We start from the raw sequence: 18353 nt of genomic DNA on the forward strand, positions 1-18353 counted from the left end.
GTTGAAATGCTTCCCCACAGGAATCCTCTTTGTGGCCTCATTTTGGTTCCTTTCTTCTGCTTGCTTTCTGTTTTGGAAAACAGCGGAGTTCCTTTGAAAACAGTCCCATGAATGGCTTTGGGTCCCCGAACTAGCTGCCAAGTGCAATTTGTTGTTAATGTATGTGTGATGGTTTTTTTTTTTTTTTTTTGAGCTGATTGTGCCAAATGACCACAGAATAGGTAGCGTCAAGCACAAGGAGTTGACACACTGCAATGCCAGAAGCCTGTATCCTATAGCGTCTCCTTCAGCTTCCTGCCCAGTCTAGAAGGGCTGGGAGAAACGACCCTTGGGCACCACTCTTGCCATCTCTGATAATCTTATTTTTCAGGCAAAGTGGGTGGTTATTATCCGAGGTTGCTTCTCTCTTCATACTACGTGTATGAGGTCTGTGTGAATCTGTCATGTGATCTGCTGATTAACCCTTCACCACAACCACCACAGGCCATCTGCCCATGTGTGCATTTGAGGACATTTGTGAACACATGGGAAGATGGTGGTGTGAATGCTGAATCCATCATTAGAAGCCTGACACCAGCGTTGATGGACCTTAATCCTAACTCTGTGTAGGCCTATGTGGCTTGTAAGAATCATTTTGTGGGGCTGGTGGGGTGGCCCAGCTGGTAAAAGCTTGAGTTTGATCTCTAGGACACACATGGTAGAAGGAGCTCTCCCCTGACTGCCACTCACATGCTGTGGTACACACGTGTACACACATATGTGCACATACAAGATACATAAGAAACAGAAAAGAATCATTTTTACGTGTGACATGTGTACAAGCGTGTGGAGGTCAGAGGTCAACACCAGGCCTCTTCTTCAATCACTTCCCAGCTTAGTTTTTGAGACAGTGTCTCTCACTGAACTTGGAGACCATGGATGAGCCCCAGAGATCCTCCTCCTTCTGCCTCCTCATTGCTAGGGTTACAGGCGAGAGCCATCACACTTGGCTTTTAAAATAGGTAATAGGGACTCAAACTTGGGTTCTTGTGCTGGTGTGACAAGCTCTTTAAAAAGAATCATACAGCCAGGTGGTGGTGGCGCATGCCTTTAATCCCAGCACCTGGGAGGCAGAGGCAGGTGGATTTCTGAGTTCAAGGCCAGCCTGGTCTATAGAGTGAGTTCCAGGACAGCCAGGGCTACACAGAGAAACCCTGTCTCGAAAAACCAAAAAAAAAAAAAATAAAAAAAATAAAAAAAATAAAAAAAAAATAAAAAACATAAAAAGAATCATACATACCCTTAAAGTCATTTTAAAATTTACTAATTTATCTACTTATTATATTTATAAATATGTATACATGTGTGCCTGTGTGAGTTTATCTGCACCACATACATGTAGTACCCATGGAGGCCAGAAGAGGGAACCAGATCCACTAGAACCAGAGTTACAGTTGTGAGCCACCATGTGGGAGCTAGGAATGGAACCTAGGTCCTCTGCAAGAACAGCCAGGGCTCTTAGGCACTGAGGCATCTTCTCTGGCCCCCAAATAATCAGTTTTTATTTCAGTAATGAACAAATGATGGAGAAGCCTTGTTTCTGTTAGTGAGAAGTCCATAAAGTAAGTGTCTCGCCATTTGACACACCCACATACAGACTTGTGTGGTGGCAAGTGACTTTACCTGGTGACCTCATGGCTGGTCGGAGGGAGAAATTGACACAGAACTGACACAGAGAGTAGCTATCTTGGTATAAATGGAGGTGATAGAAGCACCAGGCTTCCTGCCTAGAAACCTTTGTGCCCACTGTGGACCTCATCTGCTTTCTAATCAGACGGCAGCAGGGCTGTCAGGATCACTTAGCATCTTCCCTCTTCCTTAACGTCTCCGAGGTGTCCAATTTAGAATAAATATAAATGGAAATTAGGGCGAGGTCCTGAGAACATCCTGCTGTTTAGCAGCTGACGGTGTCTATAGGAGGTCAAAATTACTGTCATGAAGAGATCCATAGAGTCCGTTTAATGAGGCTCTTTCTACATCTGCTGCTCCATGGAAATCTTTCCCACGGGATTAACAGCTCCCTCCCCTTTGTCATCCATCTTGATTTTCTCCTGGCTGAAAGGCAGATGTTTTTTATGTTCAGTATGAATCCTGTAATTTGAGTTTTTCTAGGAGTGGGGCCACAGCTGTCCAGACTTCAAGGAACCTTAGCTGATGGTGCATTAGCTGGCGTGTTATTTACTTAGGGCTGTGGCAAAATAAATGACGGGAGCCGCTTAAGGCAGGCGCGCAGTTGGCTCACAGTTGGCTCACAGTTTAAGGGTGCACAGTCCATCATGGAGGGAAGGCATGGCGACTGGAGCATGAGGCAACTGGTCACAGTGTGCCCATGGTCAGGAGGCAGAGGGACATGAATGCCGAGGCTCAGCTCACTCTCTCCCTTTTAATCAATCAGTCAATCAATCATTCAATCAATCAATCAATTACTTATTTAATTAATTGTGTATGGAGATGGTGATGCATGCCGTCCTCCACATATGGGAGTCAGAGGACAACTTTTAGGAGTTGGTTCTCACCATACCTTGATAAGTCAAGGTCTCTCTGGCTGTTTTTGTCAGTGGAGTGTGTATTCCAGGCCAGGTGTCCCTTGAACAATTCTCCTGTCTCTACCACCCATTTCTCCATAAAGGTGTTAAGATTATAGATATATACTATCACATTTGGCTTTTTTTCTTTCTTTAAAAAATGATTTATTTATTCTTATTTTATGCGCATTGGTGTTTTACCTGCGTGTGTGTCTGTGTGAGGGCATCAGACCCCCTTGGAACTGGAGTTACAGGCAGTTGTGAGCTGCCATGTGGGTGCTGGGAATTGAACCTGGGTCCTCTGGAAGAGCAGCTAGTTCCCTTAATCGCTGAGCCATCTCTCCAGACCCCTGTTTAAAATGTGAGTTCTAGAGAGAGATCCATCTTGGGGTTTCAGGCTCGTGAGGCTAGTGTCTTTAGCTATGGAGCCGTCTTCCTGGCCTTTTTCATTCACTCCAGGATGCCAGTGCATGTGACAGCACCACCCACATTCAGTATGGCTCTTCCTTCCTTGGTAAACCTTCCTGGATATGGCTTCACCACACAACCAAAAGTGTGCCTTCTAGGTAATTCCATGTCCTATCAAGTTGACAATGAAAGGGCCAGCCATCACAAAGGCTCATCTCCAGCTGATGTAATACCTCCTGGTGGTGGGTGGATTCTATACAGATGAGTCCTCATTTATAGACTGAAGACATCTCCCTCATCTTACCCACAGAATTCTCCCACAGACATCCCCCCATCATCTAATGTACCTCCTCACCTTACCCTTCCCCGATCTTATCTACAGACATCCCCCTCATCTTATCCACAGACATTCCCCTCATCTTACCCACAGATACCCCCTCATCTTACAGATACCCCCTCATCTTACTCACAAACATGCCCCCTCCATTTCTCTTGCTGATAGGCGTGTTTCTTTTGCTACTTTGGCGCTTCGTTTCTGCCCGGGTTCTACGGTGATACCAGGGAACATGGGAGTGTGTGCAATCAGTCTGCCACTTAAAATTGAATTCCATATCTTTATTTTCTTTTAAAAGGAAGAGTGTCAATATTTCTCTCAGATTGGATAAGCAGCACATGTTCATTCTGGAGAACTTTAAAATTATCTACATAGAAGAATATAGAAGGAGACTGAGAGGCACCTTGGGGTGCATACATGGAACCTCACCCCTGCTAATGAGAGTCTCTGTCTGTGCTGTGGGATGAGAAAGTTAAATGAATAATTGTTGTGCCAGGTTAGGGGAGGTCAAAGATAGCCAACTGAGACAACTATGCTTTGCTGTGGTAGCCAGAACCAAGTGCCACAAGCCGGCAATGTTGACAGCAGCTTAGTTTCTCACAGCCTGGACTGGCAGTCTTAGGTCACCATGACAACAGGTCTGGCTTCGTCTGAAGCATCTCTCTCTGGTTTACCAATGGAAACTGGTTCCCCTCTGTTTATGTTTGTGTATTCTTTCTCTTTCTCTTTCTTTTCTTTCTTTCTTTCTTTTTTTTGTAAGGACAGCAATCATGTTGCGTTAGGATTAATTCAGATGACCTCACTCAAACTGAATTGCCTTATCAATGACATTTTCTCCAAATACGGACATATTCTGGGGACCTTTAGTTTTGGAAGTTGCAGCCTACAATGGTCTCAGTTACTTTTGCAATGACGGTGACTGCAGCCTCCGATGCTCCTCCATCCCTTCCTCTCTCCCATCCTGAGCACTCTTCGAGACTTCCTCAGTGCCACCTGCACTTGTTCTTTTGAGTCAGAGCATCAGAGGCCACCACATCTTCTTGTGACACCCTGTGCTGCCTCTGAACCTGGGCTTAACTTTTTGGCTCATATGGAGGCCAGGATGAGCAACCCTTTCTTCTGGCTTCCTGCGGCTTTCCTCATTTCCTGCTCTTGGTGCCTGCTTCCTGCCTCCCAATGGCAACAAGCTCTCTAAGAAAACAGCAGACCAAACAGGGCTCATATTCCATACATGAGCTCAGGTCTTCCTGAGGATGGGGAAAAGAATGTCTCTTCTCTGTGATATTTTAGAATCAGAGGGAGGAGCGTTAGCCTCTCAGGCCATGGCTGGAGTGCTACCCAAGACAGTCTCTTCATACATGCTCCTAAATCAAGGAAGCATGTTTGCTTACTGTCTGGTTGGAGGAGACGATGTGCTCTCAGTCGCGGATGTCTCAGGCTGTCCATAGAGACTGTGAGATAGCGTTTATGTCATATTTTGGTTGATTGGTGGTGGGACAGGAGTGAGGTCTCCTAGGGATGTATCAGATAAAACCAAGGCTTTGCCTCCAACAAAGAGAGAAGGCACGACCTTAAGGTCCATGTGAATCGACTTTTGAGTGGTGTAGCATAACCACATGAAAGATGGAGTAAGCCAATCCATGGAGAATCAGGAAGCACGTGAAAATGTGTGTTTATTCTGATTTCCTTTTCTGAACTTCTCAATAAATCAGAATTTAAACCCCACCCTGGACATGGCCTAGAGTTTAGGAGAAGGTAGAACAGGAAGCACAGGAGGGCCAGGTGTCCTCACAGCTCCTTCAAAGGGGGTCACCTTTTCCTGTTCACTGTGGACTGCTGGTCAGTTATTCCATCAGGAAAATTCACCTGGAATGTAATTTTCTCATTTGGAGAGACAAAAAAAAAACAAAACAAAACAAAAAAAAAAAACCAGCATACCTAAACAGACTCTAATTTAAATTTCATCTGGTGAAGTAATCTAGACTTGGAAAGAAAAATGTCATGTTTCCACTTGTATGTAAGACCTAGATAACACACACACACACACACACACACACACACACACACACACACACATATCACAAACATGTGTATGCACTTATACACGCAATACATACCTAACATACACATGCACAAATGCACATACCATATACACACATATATGTACACATGCTACATACACAGATGCACACATAGACATATACAACACGTAGTACACACACAGCCTCTTTCTGCATGTGTATTACACATTTTAATGAATAGTACTTGGTTATTATGACACATTGAAAGTGGAAAAATAAATAGTAAAGAGCGAAAAAATAATCTTCGTTGGGTTTCATAAACATATAGATATAAGTACATGTATGTACATATGTATATATAAACCTTAGCTTTATCCAAATAGAGCCAAGTCTGTGACAATCTGCTTTAGTTACTATAATAGAATACCTGAGGTTGTAAAGAGAGGTTTAGGGCTGGTGAGATGGCTCAGTGGGTAATGGTACTTGCTGCTAAGCCCGAGGACCTGAGTTTGATCCCAGGACCCATATGGTGAGAGAACCAACTCCTGCAGGTCATCCTATGACTTCTACATGTATGTGACATGGCACATATGATCACAAACATCATGCATTACATTAAAAAAATAGAGGTTTAGTTATGTGTGCATGAACCTTCCCATGATACATCTGGTTTTAATCTAACATACTCCTAGTTGTACACAGGTATAAGGTGGTAATTCTAGGAGTCTCCCTACAAACTCAATTGAGGACACAAACTTGCCTTACGGTGCATGTATTCCAAACCAGTTCAGGCCAGATTGGCCTTTCCATTCTTCATATCTGGATACATTGGGAAGGTATTTGAATAGGAACTAAGTTTGCTTGTTGTCATGGGAGGAGAAACCTATTTCATTATTGAGAGAGGAGTGTAAGTATAGCCCAAGTAGGTAGGGGTCCAAGGTTGCTGGGTGCACTGTTCAGAGAGGAATGTGTGCACAGTAAGCAGCTGCCAAATGCATTGTTAGAGGAGCAGAGTGTATATAACCCAACCCAAGTGGAGTCCTAGGCTTCTAACTCATTCCCTATGCTTGCCTGCCGTGTGTGGGAAATGTTAACATTTACCTTCTGGAAAAAAAACTGTTTAATTCAAGGACTGTTGGATTTTTGGCCAGTGGGGCTCTTTTGCATTCTATACTGGGCTTCCCTGGAAAATTCTTAATATTCTTTTGATGTTTTCAATGATGGGAGGGGAAGAAGGGTATGGCCATGGAGCACCTTGCTGGGATGGTGGGCAGAGATGCCATTATGCTGACTTCATCACAGAGCAGAGCAGACCTTGATCCCTGACTCACCTCTTCTTTCTTGTGCAGAGAGCACAGGTCGAGGTGTCGCAGACAGCCTGCAGAGGTTTTCTTCCCTGCCTGCCTATCTCCCGGCCAGCTTCCACGTCACTGATGCAGAAGAGGCTTTCTTCCTCAAGGAGGCCAATCAGGACCTCATGCGCAACGCCAGCCTACAGGCTCGGTCTGCCACACTCTTCATCCACCGAGCCCAGAGCCCTCCGGCCATCAATGCCAGCTATGGCCCCTTTTCCGTAGAGAAGACGGTGCCCTGGGACTTCCTGCTCACGCCCACCCCTTTTGGAACTATGGAGAGGTTCCCGTTCAACTGGAGGCTCAAATCCCATATCCTCGACAGCTCCATCTTTTCCAACAGACCCAAAGTGCAGACACTGTTCTATGTCACTGGCATGGGCTGGGATGAAAGCGACCCCGGAGATGATCTTCCGTGCGTCAAGATGTTTGCCTTCCCAGAGGCCAGGGAGGTGGCAGCCAGCTGCCGGCTGCAGGGGGCCCCTGGGCTGTGTGTGGCAGAGCTGGAATTACTGCCTGAGTGGTTCAGCTCAGGTCTGGACCTTGAACCCCAGGAGGAGATTCCGGCGTTGCTGGGTGGCACAGCCATGGAACTCTTCTTTGCACTTTATCCAGCCAACGAGGCTGGCCAGTGCCCACTGGAGGAAGAGGGCAAATGGGAAAACAATATCCACTCAGAACAGGAGGAGCTTCAGCCGGTGCTCCCTGCCCGGGAGAGGATCGGCAGCGTGGTGGTCTACCCTACCCAGGATGACCTGCGGTGGTCCTTGGTGACCCTCGATGACAATGTGGCCCTCTCGATCCCTCTGAACCTCATCCGAGAAGGGGACACGGCCACCTTTTTGGTTTCTCTGACCAGTGGCTCCCTGGCTGAGCAGTTCACTCTTCGGTATGTAGTTTTGGGACATCCGATGTGAGAATTGACTCTTGGTGAACCCTGAGCTGTCAGCTACTAGGATGGGGCTGGTCACTTGATCACTGTTGAGGGGTCTGTCAGAGGCTCATGTATTCAATTCTAGGTCATTCAATTCTAAGGTCGTGAGGACGGGTTTTATGTAGTAATTACCAACAGCGAAGAACTCTGTTTTCATGAGAGCAGGGGTGGGGGGTGGTGGGGGGTGGGGGGTGAGGGGGTGGGCAGGCAATTTCAGAGGGAGGATCAGGAAGGTTGAGAAGTAAGCTGAAAGAGAGTGACAGAGTGCTTGTGGGTCACCAGTGTGGATGTGGCACCTGCTTCATCTCTTTGCTGGCAGTGACTGTTATAGTTCCACCCTACCCAGAACCTGGGAGACAGAGCCTTATCTTTCCTGAGGATTCTATGCCAAAGAAGTGGCTCTTGGGTCCTTGAGAGCAACACTTGTGAGCTTTAAGAGATTTGTGTTTATGGTTCAGCGAATACTTTAGAAGATGGAATTAGGGTACCATGCATCAGATGTACGATGATCTCAGGCACCTGGGGGCCCTTCTGGGGACAGCTCTCTGTTGTGGTGGTCACTCTGGAGTTCTGTCATTTCTCAGTGCAAGGATGGTGGGGTTGCTCAGTACTGAGAGTTCTGCAGCCCTTGAGCCCAGTAGGGTGAGACCCTCACATGAGCCAGAGAGCTAATGAGATGTCAGTTAGGGGTGTGGGGGGGGTGCATTCTGAAAAGCTCTTGGTGGTGATTCAGCTCTTTGTGCCTGGCATCTTTTGTCTCTCTGATGACATTCTCAGCTTTGTTGTTGTGGCCTGAAGAACATCCAGGATGAAGGGGTGGGTTGCAATACAATGTATTTACAAAAGCAGATGATTTTGACCCCTTTATGAATGATCAAATTGAAGCCAGAGTAGCAAAAGACTCTCTCTCTCTCTCTCTCTGTATGAGTATGATTGTATGTGTGTGTATAGTGTGTATATGAATATGAGTGTGTGTGTGTGTGTGTGTGTGTGTACACCACAAGCCAACAGGGTATCAGCTAGAGCCCTGAAGGGTGAGCAGGGTTTGAGCGCTGGCAGCAAAGGTGAGTCCAGATGGAAGGAGGAGCTTAGGCGAGAGACAGGGATCCCACAAGTATATTAAGTGCAAGAATCTAGGGCTGGGGAGATACTCCATCAGCAAAGCAAATGCTGTTCTCAACATTCTTAGCACTTCGTTTTGTTGTGAACCAACCTCTCTGACTGCTTGTGCTGGCTGTGTCTACTGGACATAAGTTAGAGTCATCAGAGAGGAAGGAGCCTCCGTTGAGGAAATGCCTCCCTGAGATTCATCTCTAAGGCATTTTTTTCAATTAGTGATCAATGGGGGAGGACCCAGTCCATGATGGGTGGTGCCATATCTGGGCTGGTGGTCCTGAGTTCTATAAGAGAACAGGCTGAGCAAGCTGTGAGGAACAATCCAGTAAGCAGCATCCCTCCATGGCCTCTGCATCAGCTCCTGCCTCTAGGCTCCTGTCCTATTTGAGTTCCTGTCCTGACTTCCTTTGGTGATGATCAGCAGTGTGGAAATGTAAGCTGAATTAACCCTCTCCTCCCCAACTTGCCTTTTGGTCATGGTGTTTCCTTGCAGCAACAGAAACCCAAACTAAGCCACCTCTGTCCTCTCCTTCCTTACACTGAGCTTTCAAGAGTGGACATTGCCAGGTGCTGGTAGCACATGCCTTTAATCCCAGCACTTTTGAGGCAGAGGCAGGTGAATCTCTGAGTTTGAGGCTGGTCTATAGAGTGAGTTTCAGGACAGCAAAAAACAAAAACAAAAACAAAACCAAAAAACAAACAACAACAACAAAAAAACCAAAACCAAAAATGGAGTAGCCGTTTGCAGCTCTGTTTGTGGCCTGATGTGTTTCGGCCCTGCTCAATAGATGAACAGCACACACGTGTATTACTCTGGGCTTCCTGTTTAGGGAATCCCTTTGGACATAGAGGTTTAAGAACAGATTCGAAAGGGGAGCTCAGACCTTCCCCAGTGCCCTAGAACTCTCTCACTAGAGACTAATTCCTGTCGCTTTCCATTAAAATTCTCCGGGGTGGAGTCAGTCCTGTGGCTCATCTAGGCCAGATCTAAACCGGGCTTACTCACAGATGCTGTCTCCCCTATGTAGACACAGAAGGCAGCTGGTTCAGATAGTAACAGTGTGGTCCCTCGGGTCTTCAGTGCTTCTTGCCAAGGTTCAACTCCCGGAGACAGCACGAGTGCTCTGGGGGCTGCTGTGGAGGTGTGGTTTGGCTTTTCTCAGTTCATCGTGCATCCTGGAAACTGCCCCTCCCTTCTTTCTCACCTAGACTGACTTCCAAGTGGCAATCTCTGTGCTGATTAGTCTGTGCCCTAGAGGCTAATTGCCATTTCATGGTATTAAGGAAAATGGGACACACACACACACACACACACACACACACACACACACACACAGAGAGAGAGAGAGAGAGAGAGAGAGAGAGAGAGAGAGAGAGAGAGAGACGGAGAGAGAGAGAGAGACAGAGAGAGAGAAACTCATTTTGTGGCTTGAAGGAAAAATGAGACATATTTCTAGCGTTGCATACAGAAGAAACTCAATTTTGGTGCCTTCACATAGCAGAAGAACTGTTGAGAATTAATTTCATTTCGGAGCGGGGCTGGATCGCACCGCAGCAATCTGTAAGATCGATAGAACATTCCATCACTGAGCAAGTTCATAAAGCCCTAAGAGGACCCTCTGACCACAAGAACCACAGACCAAACCACAGGCAAGCTTTATTTATTTGCCATCTGTATGTAAATTCTGCTGTTATGGAAATTTTGCAGCATCTAGATAAGACACAATGTACTGGAATAGTTGAGCTGAGATTTAAAAAAAAAAAAAAAGCCACGTCTATGTATAAACATGGGTGAAAAATTAGCGTGACAATCAGCCTCATGCTTGGGGCCAACCAGTGGCCAAGACAATGTTCACTTAGATGCACAGGGTTGCTTCTTTCAATATGCAGTCCTGGGTGGCTCGTTTGAGCATGCAGAACTCTCTCAGATGCTAAGCAGGCTTGAAGAAAGTTTAGGTGGTTAAATTTCTTGCTTTGCAAGCAGGAGGACCTGAGTTCCATCCCCAGAACCTATGCAATAAAAAAAAAGCTTGGCATGTGGTGTGAGATTATAATCTCAGCACTGGGGAGGTGGGGCTGGAAGGCTCTGTGGGATTCACTGGTCAACCATGGTCTCCTCCGAAGGGACCGAATGGAGTGGATGAACACATGTAACAGAAGGGTATTTATTAGAGTAACTCACAGGATGCAGTCCGGGTTGTCCAGTAGCTGTCTCCTGACTGAAGACAGAGAATCCTATAAGTTGTTCAGGCCCTGAGGCTGGATGTCTCTGCAGTCCTAGTCTCCTGGTGGAGCGAGTCCTGGAGGACTCCTGGAGAGTTGCTGGTCTTCAGCCCATGTTGGGATCTTGAAGATGTTGGATTGAATACCAGCTACAGCGACAGGACAGATGAACCAGCCCGTGAGAGTGAGGATGAGCATGCAAAAAGCAAAGCTTCCTTCCGGTGTGTCTTTTCATCCCAGCCACCACCAGAAGGGTACAGCCCAGGTTTAGCGCAGGCTCTTCCACTTGAAGAAATTTGATCAAGAAAACTCCAGGAATGCCCAGAAGTTTGGCTTTCAGTTGATTCCAGGTTTGATAACCAGAATTAACCATCGTGTTTGTTTTTCCGGTTCAAGACTGGTGTGTGTGTGTGTGTGTGTGTGTGTATGTATGAGAAAGAGAGACAGAGAGAGAGAGAGAGAGAGAGAGAGAGAGAGAGAGAGAAAGACAGAATGAGACAGAGAGAGACAAAGAGAGACAAAGAAAGACAGAGACACAGAGAGACAGAGATACAGAGAGACATACACACACAAAGACAGAAAGATGAAGAGACAGAGAGGCAAGGAGAAAGAGAAAGAAACAGACAGAGACAGCCACATAGAGACCCCTCATGTGCATGCACATGCTTGCTTACACACACACACACACACACACACACACACACACACACACAGAGAGAGAGAGAGAGAGAGAGAGAGAGAGAGAGAGAGAGAGAGAGAGAGATGGGAGGAGAGGCTGCAGCCCACCCTATTAAAGCCCAGCGTCAATCTCCTCAGAGACTCCCCAGGTCTGTGCACAGAGGTTGACCTCATTGCGAAAGGACACAATATTTCTGGAGTTAATTGCAGCCAGGAACAGAGCATCACCCTCCTCTGCTTTTTGAGCTTAAAAGAAACTGCATTGATGCAGGAGAGAAGGAAGCAGGGTGCAGGTGTGTGCAGCACCCTCTGGGTTACATAATTATCAGCCCCGGGTGACTTGTTCTGTGACTGGTGGCTGCTGTGGTCTTGCGGGAGCCCAAGACACAGTGGAACACCGAGTAGAAAGTTTGACTGTCTTTGCTGAAGCAGCTTCTTGTTTCCATGGTGACGGGATAGGCATTCTGAGGAAGCCACAGCCTGGTTGGGCGAGACCCAGCACAAACATAGACTCACCTCTGCGTTGTTCCAGTGCTATGTTTTGTTAGCTCGTCCTCCTTCTAAAAGTTACCATGTTCTGCAATGGATGTTGGCTATACACCATCTGCACGGCAGTGTGTCCTCGCACCTGGGGAAACGCCAGCCGTGGGGAAGTGAAGTTCGGGTGATACCCAGAATGCACCGGGAGGTGAGAGTATGGAGGACAGGTCTTTGGTCACTGGGGTCTACCTGTCTTCCATCCCAGGTACTTCAGGGAGATGGTCTACGGTGCCCCATGGCCACCTGTGAATCTCATCTGTTGCTTTATTGTGTCGAGAACAATGAGAACCCATGGGCCCAGGCTCCGAGCCCTTGGCAGATTGCAGCGTCTGGCTGGAATTCAGTAACATTGTTCTGTTTTCATTGTACTTATTTTAGGGTTTTCTTTCCCTTTACCAAAAGAGAAGCTGCTTCGGTTTTCATGGCAAGAGCCAACGTGTCTCTCTCTTCCTAGAGGAGGTAATGTAAAGTCGGCCAGTTTTAAGGAAAAATCGGAAATAGTTATACAAATGGTACCTGGGAAAAAGCAAAATGCTACAGGATGATCCAGGGATTTCCAGGACCAGAAAGGCCATGTGATGGTGTGTGTCCCTCTAACTCAGCTGGTCTTAACCTATGTGTCACAATGCCTGGGGGGAGGGGCGATTAAATGACCCTTCCAACAGGGGTCACCTAAGACCATTGAAAATATCAGATATCTACTTTATGATTTATAACAGCAGCAGAATTACAGTTAGGAAGCAGCCATCTGTGTCCCCCTTTTTATACAGTGTCTGCCCACCAGGAAGCAGAGGGAGCTTGGGCTGGGAGCTAGGTGGCTCATACTTTTGGGTAACACCTCCAGCGACTCATTTCCCCCACGAGGCCCCACCCCTTAAAGATTCCGTGCTGTCTCACAGCAGTGTCACTAGCTGGTACTGCTAGTCAAGTGTCAGATGTTGGCAGTTCTGGGCGCTTCTGGCTTGAATCACCACTAGCAAAGTCTGGTTTCATAGAAAGATGGTGGGGTGGTGGCTTTGGGTTGGGGGTGGGGGATCTGGATGAAGGAAGCAGGTTCCCGGGTGTCCTGGTTTCACGTCGGTTGCTGTAATGAAACATCCTGATGCAAAACAACTTGGGGGTGGGAAGGGGTTTGCTTTAGCTCATAATACCAGGTTATCATCCATCATAGCAGGGATGCTGAGGCAAGAACTTGAGGCAGCTTGGTCCCATCACATCCACCGTCATTATCAATACCAAAAATTTAAAGATGGTTCACACATACCTTCAATCCCAACCTTTGTTATCAACTCACCAGGGAATCCACCGGCCAAGTGCCCTGTGCATTCCAGCTTGGTCCTTGGAGGCACTTGAGTTCACTGCCTTGGGTCTCAGCAGATGGGATGAGAGCGGCCTTCTAAAAGTTCTCTTGGCTTTAAGACTGGTGGGAGAAGCATCTGAACACCACCTCACCCCAGTACTGACCCTAAGGGACCCTGGGAGCCACCCTGATTGTACTCAGGGGCAACTCATATGGGTGGATGGTGAAAAGACTGCCTGCTTCCTGTTCTTTGCGTCTCTAACCGTGCAGGGATCTCCAGGATGATAGCTACCTCTCTGTCTTTGAACAGGGCAGGAGACCTCAGAGGGGGTGTGTGGGTGGCTTGGGAGGGGTCGCTTAACTCCTGTTGAAAATGTTAGTCTGGCCAAATGAGGATGGAAATAAATTTAAACATTAGAAAGTAAAGAGGTGTGTGTATGTGGGGTGGCAAGACGGCCCAGCCTGTAAAAGTGCTTGCTGCACAGGCCAGATTATCTGAAGTCCCCAGCCATCATGGAAGAACAGGGGCCTGAGCATTGACCTCTGAACTCTATGTAAATATTGAGGTGTGTGTGCACAATTCCTGGTTTGGGTTATTCAGTGGCTGGTGGTTCTTTTTGAAGGAAGGGGGACAAGAGACATGGGGTGGTTTTGTTTATATTTATGGATGGGCTGAGGCCTAGTTCAATCAGGAATGTTTTAAGGACGCGAGTCCTTGGGATTTCCTCACCCCCTTTCTTTTAGATTTGTTTATTTATTTATTTTTAAAAAGATTTATTTATTTATTTATTTATTTATTTATTTATTAGTACATTGTAGCTGTCTTCAGACACACCAGAAGAGGGCGTTAGATCCCATTACAGATGGTTGTGAGCCACTCTGTGGTTGCTGGGAATTGAACTCAGGACCTCTGGAAGAGCAGCCAGTGCTCTTAACTGCTGAGCCAACTCGCCAGCCCTAGATTTGTTTATTTTAATTTAAATATGCCTGCATGTATGTATACGTACCGCGTGCACGAAGTGTCTGCAGAAGCCAGAAGAGGGCGTTGGATCTCCCTGGGACTGTAGTTACAGATGACTGTGCGCCCTGATGTGGGTTCTAGGAACCAAACCTCTGCCCCTGCAAGAGCAATGAGTGCTCTTAACCACTGATCCATCTCTCCAGCCCCTGTCCTTGGCACCCTTAAGAGGTGATTTCAAGTATTCATTCATCTGTGGGTCTAGAGCTTGGAAGAAAGTTCTGTGGATAAGAACTAGTGTGGTGAGAGAAAGGTGCTGAAGGTGGACCTGTTTGAGTGTCCTGTGCACGTGCGTGTGTCTTGGTGGCTGTGAGCACTCTGCTTGCAGACAATGTCCTTAAACAGGGCATACCCTACGCATCAGAGTGAATGAACCCCTGCGCGTGTCCGAGGGATCGAGAAAAGCATCTTACTGCATTGTACGAGTCCCTGTAAAAGACCCCATTGGAAGATACTTTGGTAGATCTGTGAAAAATGTACATTACCAGAAACATTCTACAAATAGCAGCCTTGACAGAAAATGAGTTTAATTCCATAAAAGGTCAGGCGACTTTTGAGTTATGAATTGCGGCTTTTTTTTTTTCTGTCTTAGGTTTGTTTATTAATATTTATTACCAAAGTGATGGATGCGACAAAGGCGAGCTCTCTGACTGTTTCCAGAGATTTCCTTGATTTAATATTTGCTTTCTTTTCTCACAAGGATGAAGCGAATATTAAACAGCCTTTCTCCATCCCCTCCTTTTGCCCTTGAGTTGCAGGGCTAACTTTTTGTGCGCCTTCTGTGAACACAGGGTGGATTTTGGCTGGTCCTCTGTATGGCAGAAATGTCAGAGACTGGATGGGTTTTGTCACTTAATATTCAGTGGCACTGGTGTAAGAGATGGACATGGACAGCTCAGGGGCAGCTTCAGTTCTTTCTGATTTAGGTGCTCAAATATATGCCCAGAAAACAATCTTTACCCAAGTATTACCTCTGTATTAACACTATTTTACTTTCAGGAATATGTTAGACATTGTCTTAGGGTTCCTTTTTCTGTGATGAAACACCATGACCAAGGCAACTTGGGGGAGGGGAAGGGTTTATCTGGCTATGCTTCTACATCATACTTCACGATCAAAGGAAGTCAGGATAGGAACTCAAACAGGGCAGGAGCCTGGAGGCAGGAGCTGATGCAGAGGCCATGGAGGGATGCTGCTTACTGGTTTGCTTCCTGTGCTTGCTCAGCCTGCTTTCTTATAGAAACTAGGACCACCAGCCCAGGGGCAGCGCCATCCACAGTTGGCTGGACCCTCTCCATCAATTACTAATTAAAAAATGCTGTACAGTTGGATCTTATGGAGGCATTTTCTTAATTGACATTCCCTTCTCTCCTATCACTTAAGCTCATGTCAAGTTAACAGGAAACTATCCAGCACAGAGACATTGAGTACTTATGGCTTTAGAGAGAGAAAGCTAAGGCTCAAAGATGCCTGACAAAGGGCTAGGGAGATGGCTCAGTGGGTTAAGAGTGCTGGCTGGCTGCTGTACATGCGTGGGGACCTGAGATCAAATCCACAGCACCCATGTAAGAAGTCCAGCATGGCTTTTTGTGCCTGTGAGGCGTGGAGACAGGGGGGTGCTGGGGGATTGTTGGCCAACCAGTCTACTAGCCTCAAGATGTACTTCAAGTTCAGTGAGAGACCCCATCTTGATTTTGTAAGTTTATGTTTATTTTGTATGTATAAGTGTATTGTTTGTTTGTTTGTTTGTTTTTGCCTGCATGTATGTTTGTTTACCACTTGCAGGCCTGGTGCCTGAGAAAGCAGAAGGCAGCTTTGGATCTCCAGGAAAGTTACAGACTATTGTGAGCCACTGTGTAGGTGCTGTGAATAGAACCTGGCTCTCCTGGAAAAAAAACCAGCCAGTGCTCTAACCACTGGGACTTCTCTCCAGACCAATAGAGAGATACCATTGTAAAGGACTAAGATAGAGAATAACAGAAGAAGACACCTGATGTCTCGTCTCTGTGTGGGCGTGTGTCTCGAGATGTGTGCATCCTAGCTTTCTAGGGTGGAAGCAAAGAGAGACGAGGGAAGGCAGCGGGTGCCCAGCTTAGCCCAAAGCTCACACACGTGTGGCCAAGAAATGAAAGCTTGGTGGAAAGATTATGCCCTAGGAGCTAATAGCATTGACGCTATTTCTAGAGTAGTGCTCTTCCAAGCAAAGGAAGTGTGGTGATTTTTATTGGGGAGACTGTCCATGACGTTTTCAAGTGGGAGCACCCTCTGGTCGGTGATGGGGAGCACCTTCCTAAGCATGCTCAGTTTAAGGTCAGGACTCAAGAAGGAAGGGCAGGTATGCTTTCCAGCTTGCTTAGCTCAGGGTCACAGAACACGGTCGGAAGAAGAGTGGGGGAAGGTAACATCCTTTGGGCATGCTCAGTATGATGGCCGGGACTGGCAAATTGACATTATTTATTACGACCTAGGAAACAGGGGTCTGGGCATGCCTATGAGGGAGTTTTCAGATTGGGTTAATTGAGGTGGGAAAATCTGCCTTGAACATAGGTGGCATCATCCCACGGGCTGGGGTCCTGGACTGAATACAAAGGTGACAGTGAGCTGAGAACCAGCTTCCATCTCTCTCTGCTTCCTGACTGTGGATGCTGTGTGACCAGCTGGCTCACGCGCCTGCCGCTGCGCCTTCTCTCCATGATGGGCTGTGCTTTTAAACTGTGAATCAGAATAAGCCCCGCTTTCTGTAAATCGTTCTTACGAGATGTTTTGTAAGTAATGAGAAAAGTCACAAACACACAGCTTGTATCACAAAGCAGACAGGAGTCTCACCGGGCCCGACCGTTTTCTCTATATACTCAAGTGTGGCGACACACATTTTTTAGTCCCTGCATACTCAGAAGGCAGAGGCAGGTGGATCACCATGAGTTCTAGGCCAGCCTGATCTACAGAGCAAGTTCCAGGCCAGCCAGGGCTGCTACATAGTGAGACCCTGTGTCAAATAAATAAATTAAGCTAAGTAAGTAAGTTTTAGCTGAGACAGAGTGTCAGACATGTTGATAATTTCCTGCAGACGTACCTGACTTGTTTGGCCTCCCCATGTGCCACTAAGGGGATGCTCATACCTGCACACAGAAGACCCTGCCCATCCCTGATCTTGGAGCTAAGCCCCATGCTTCTCAGAGATCTTCTTGTTTCTTTAGAGCCTCCCATTTTCCCTCTGACCCAAAGGCTAAAAATAAATGTATTTTCGGCATCCATTCCGGAGAGTGCAGAAGAGAGACCCCGTCTACTCTGTGGGTGCCACGACAGGTCTTATGTGGCATCGAAGGTCTCCTTGCCTGGGTTTTTTTTTCTCTGCTATCTTTCAGATTTAAATAGTTGTTCAAAACCGTGCTCACAGTATGACTGCCTCCTCCATCCTCCAGATACCTGAATTCAGGCAACTGTCTTTATGTGCATGTCCATGCAGTTATCTGCAGAGGCCAGAAGATGGGGCGTTAGATTTCCCCCTGGAGCTGGGGTTACAGCCTCCTGGTCTGTGTGCTGGGAACCCAACTGAGGTCCTCTGCAAGAACATCAAGCTTTTTTTTTTTTTTTTTTTGGTTTTTCGAGACAGGGTTTCTCTGTGTAGCCCTGGCTGTCCTGGAACTCACTCTGTAGACCAGGCTGGCCTCGAACTCAGAAATCCGCCTGCCTCTGCCTCCCAAGTGCTGGGATTAAAGGCGTGCGCCACCACTGCCCGGCGAACATCAAGCTTTTTACAAACCGAGCCCGCTCCTCAGCCCCCAAACCTTGCACTTTGACAGCTTCATTCCCCGGAAGACTTCTCCTATGTGCTAACCTGTTACCGAGTCACTCGGCTAACTTT

At 47.0% G+C, this 18353-nt stretch overlaps 1 protein-coding gene across 1 annotated transcript in view; it reads left to right on the forward strand.

The window, feature by feature from the left end:
- Nucleotides 1–18353, forward strand: part of Tmem132b (transmembrane protein 132B) — a 256319-nt gene that overhangs the window by 80791 nt on the left and 157175 nt on the right. Inside the window, exon 2 of the mRNA XM_076922970.1 lies at nucleotides 6677–7568. Coding sequence (XP_076779085.1) covers nucleotides 6677–7568 — 892 coding nt within the window. The remainder of the gene's footprint in view (nucleotides 1–6676; nucleotides 7569–18353) is intronic.

Source organism: Arvicanthis niloticus, chromosome 24 (assembly GCF_011762505.2).
Source record: "Arvicanthis niloticus isolate mArvNil1 chromosome 24, mArvNil1.pat.X, whole genome shotgun sequence".
Lineage (NCBI taxonomy): Eukaryota > Metazoa > Chordata > Mammalia > Rodentia > Muridae > Arvicanthis > Arvicanthis niloticus.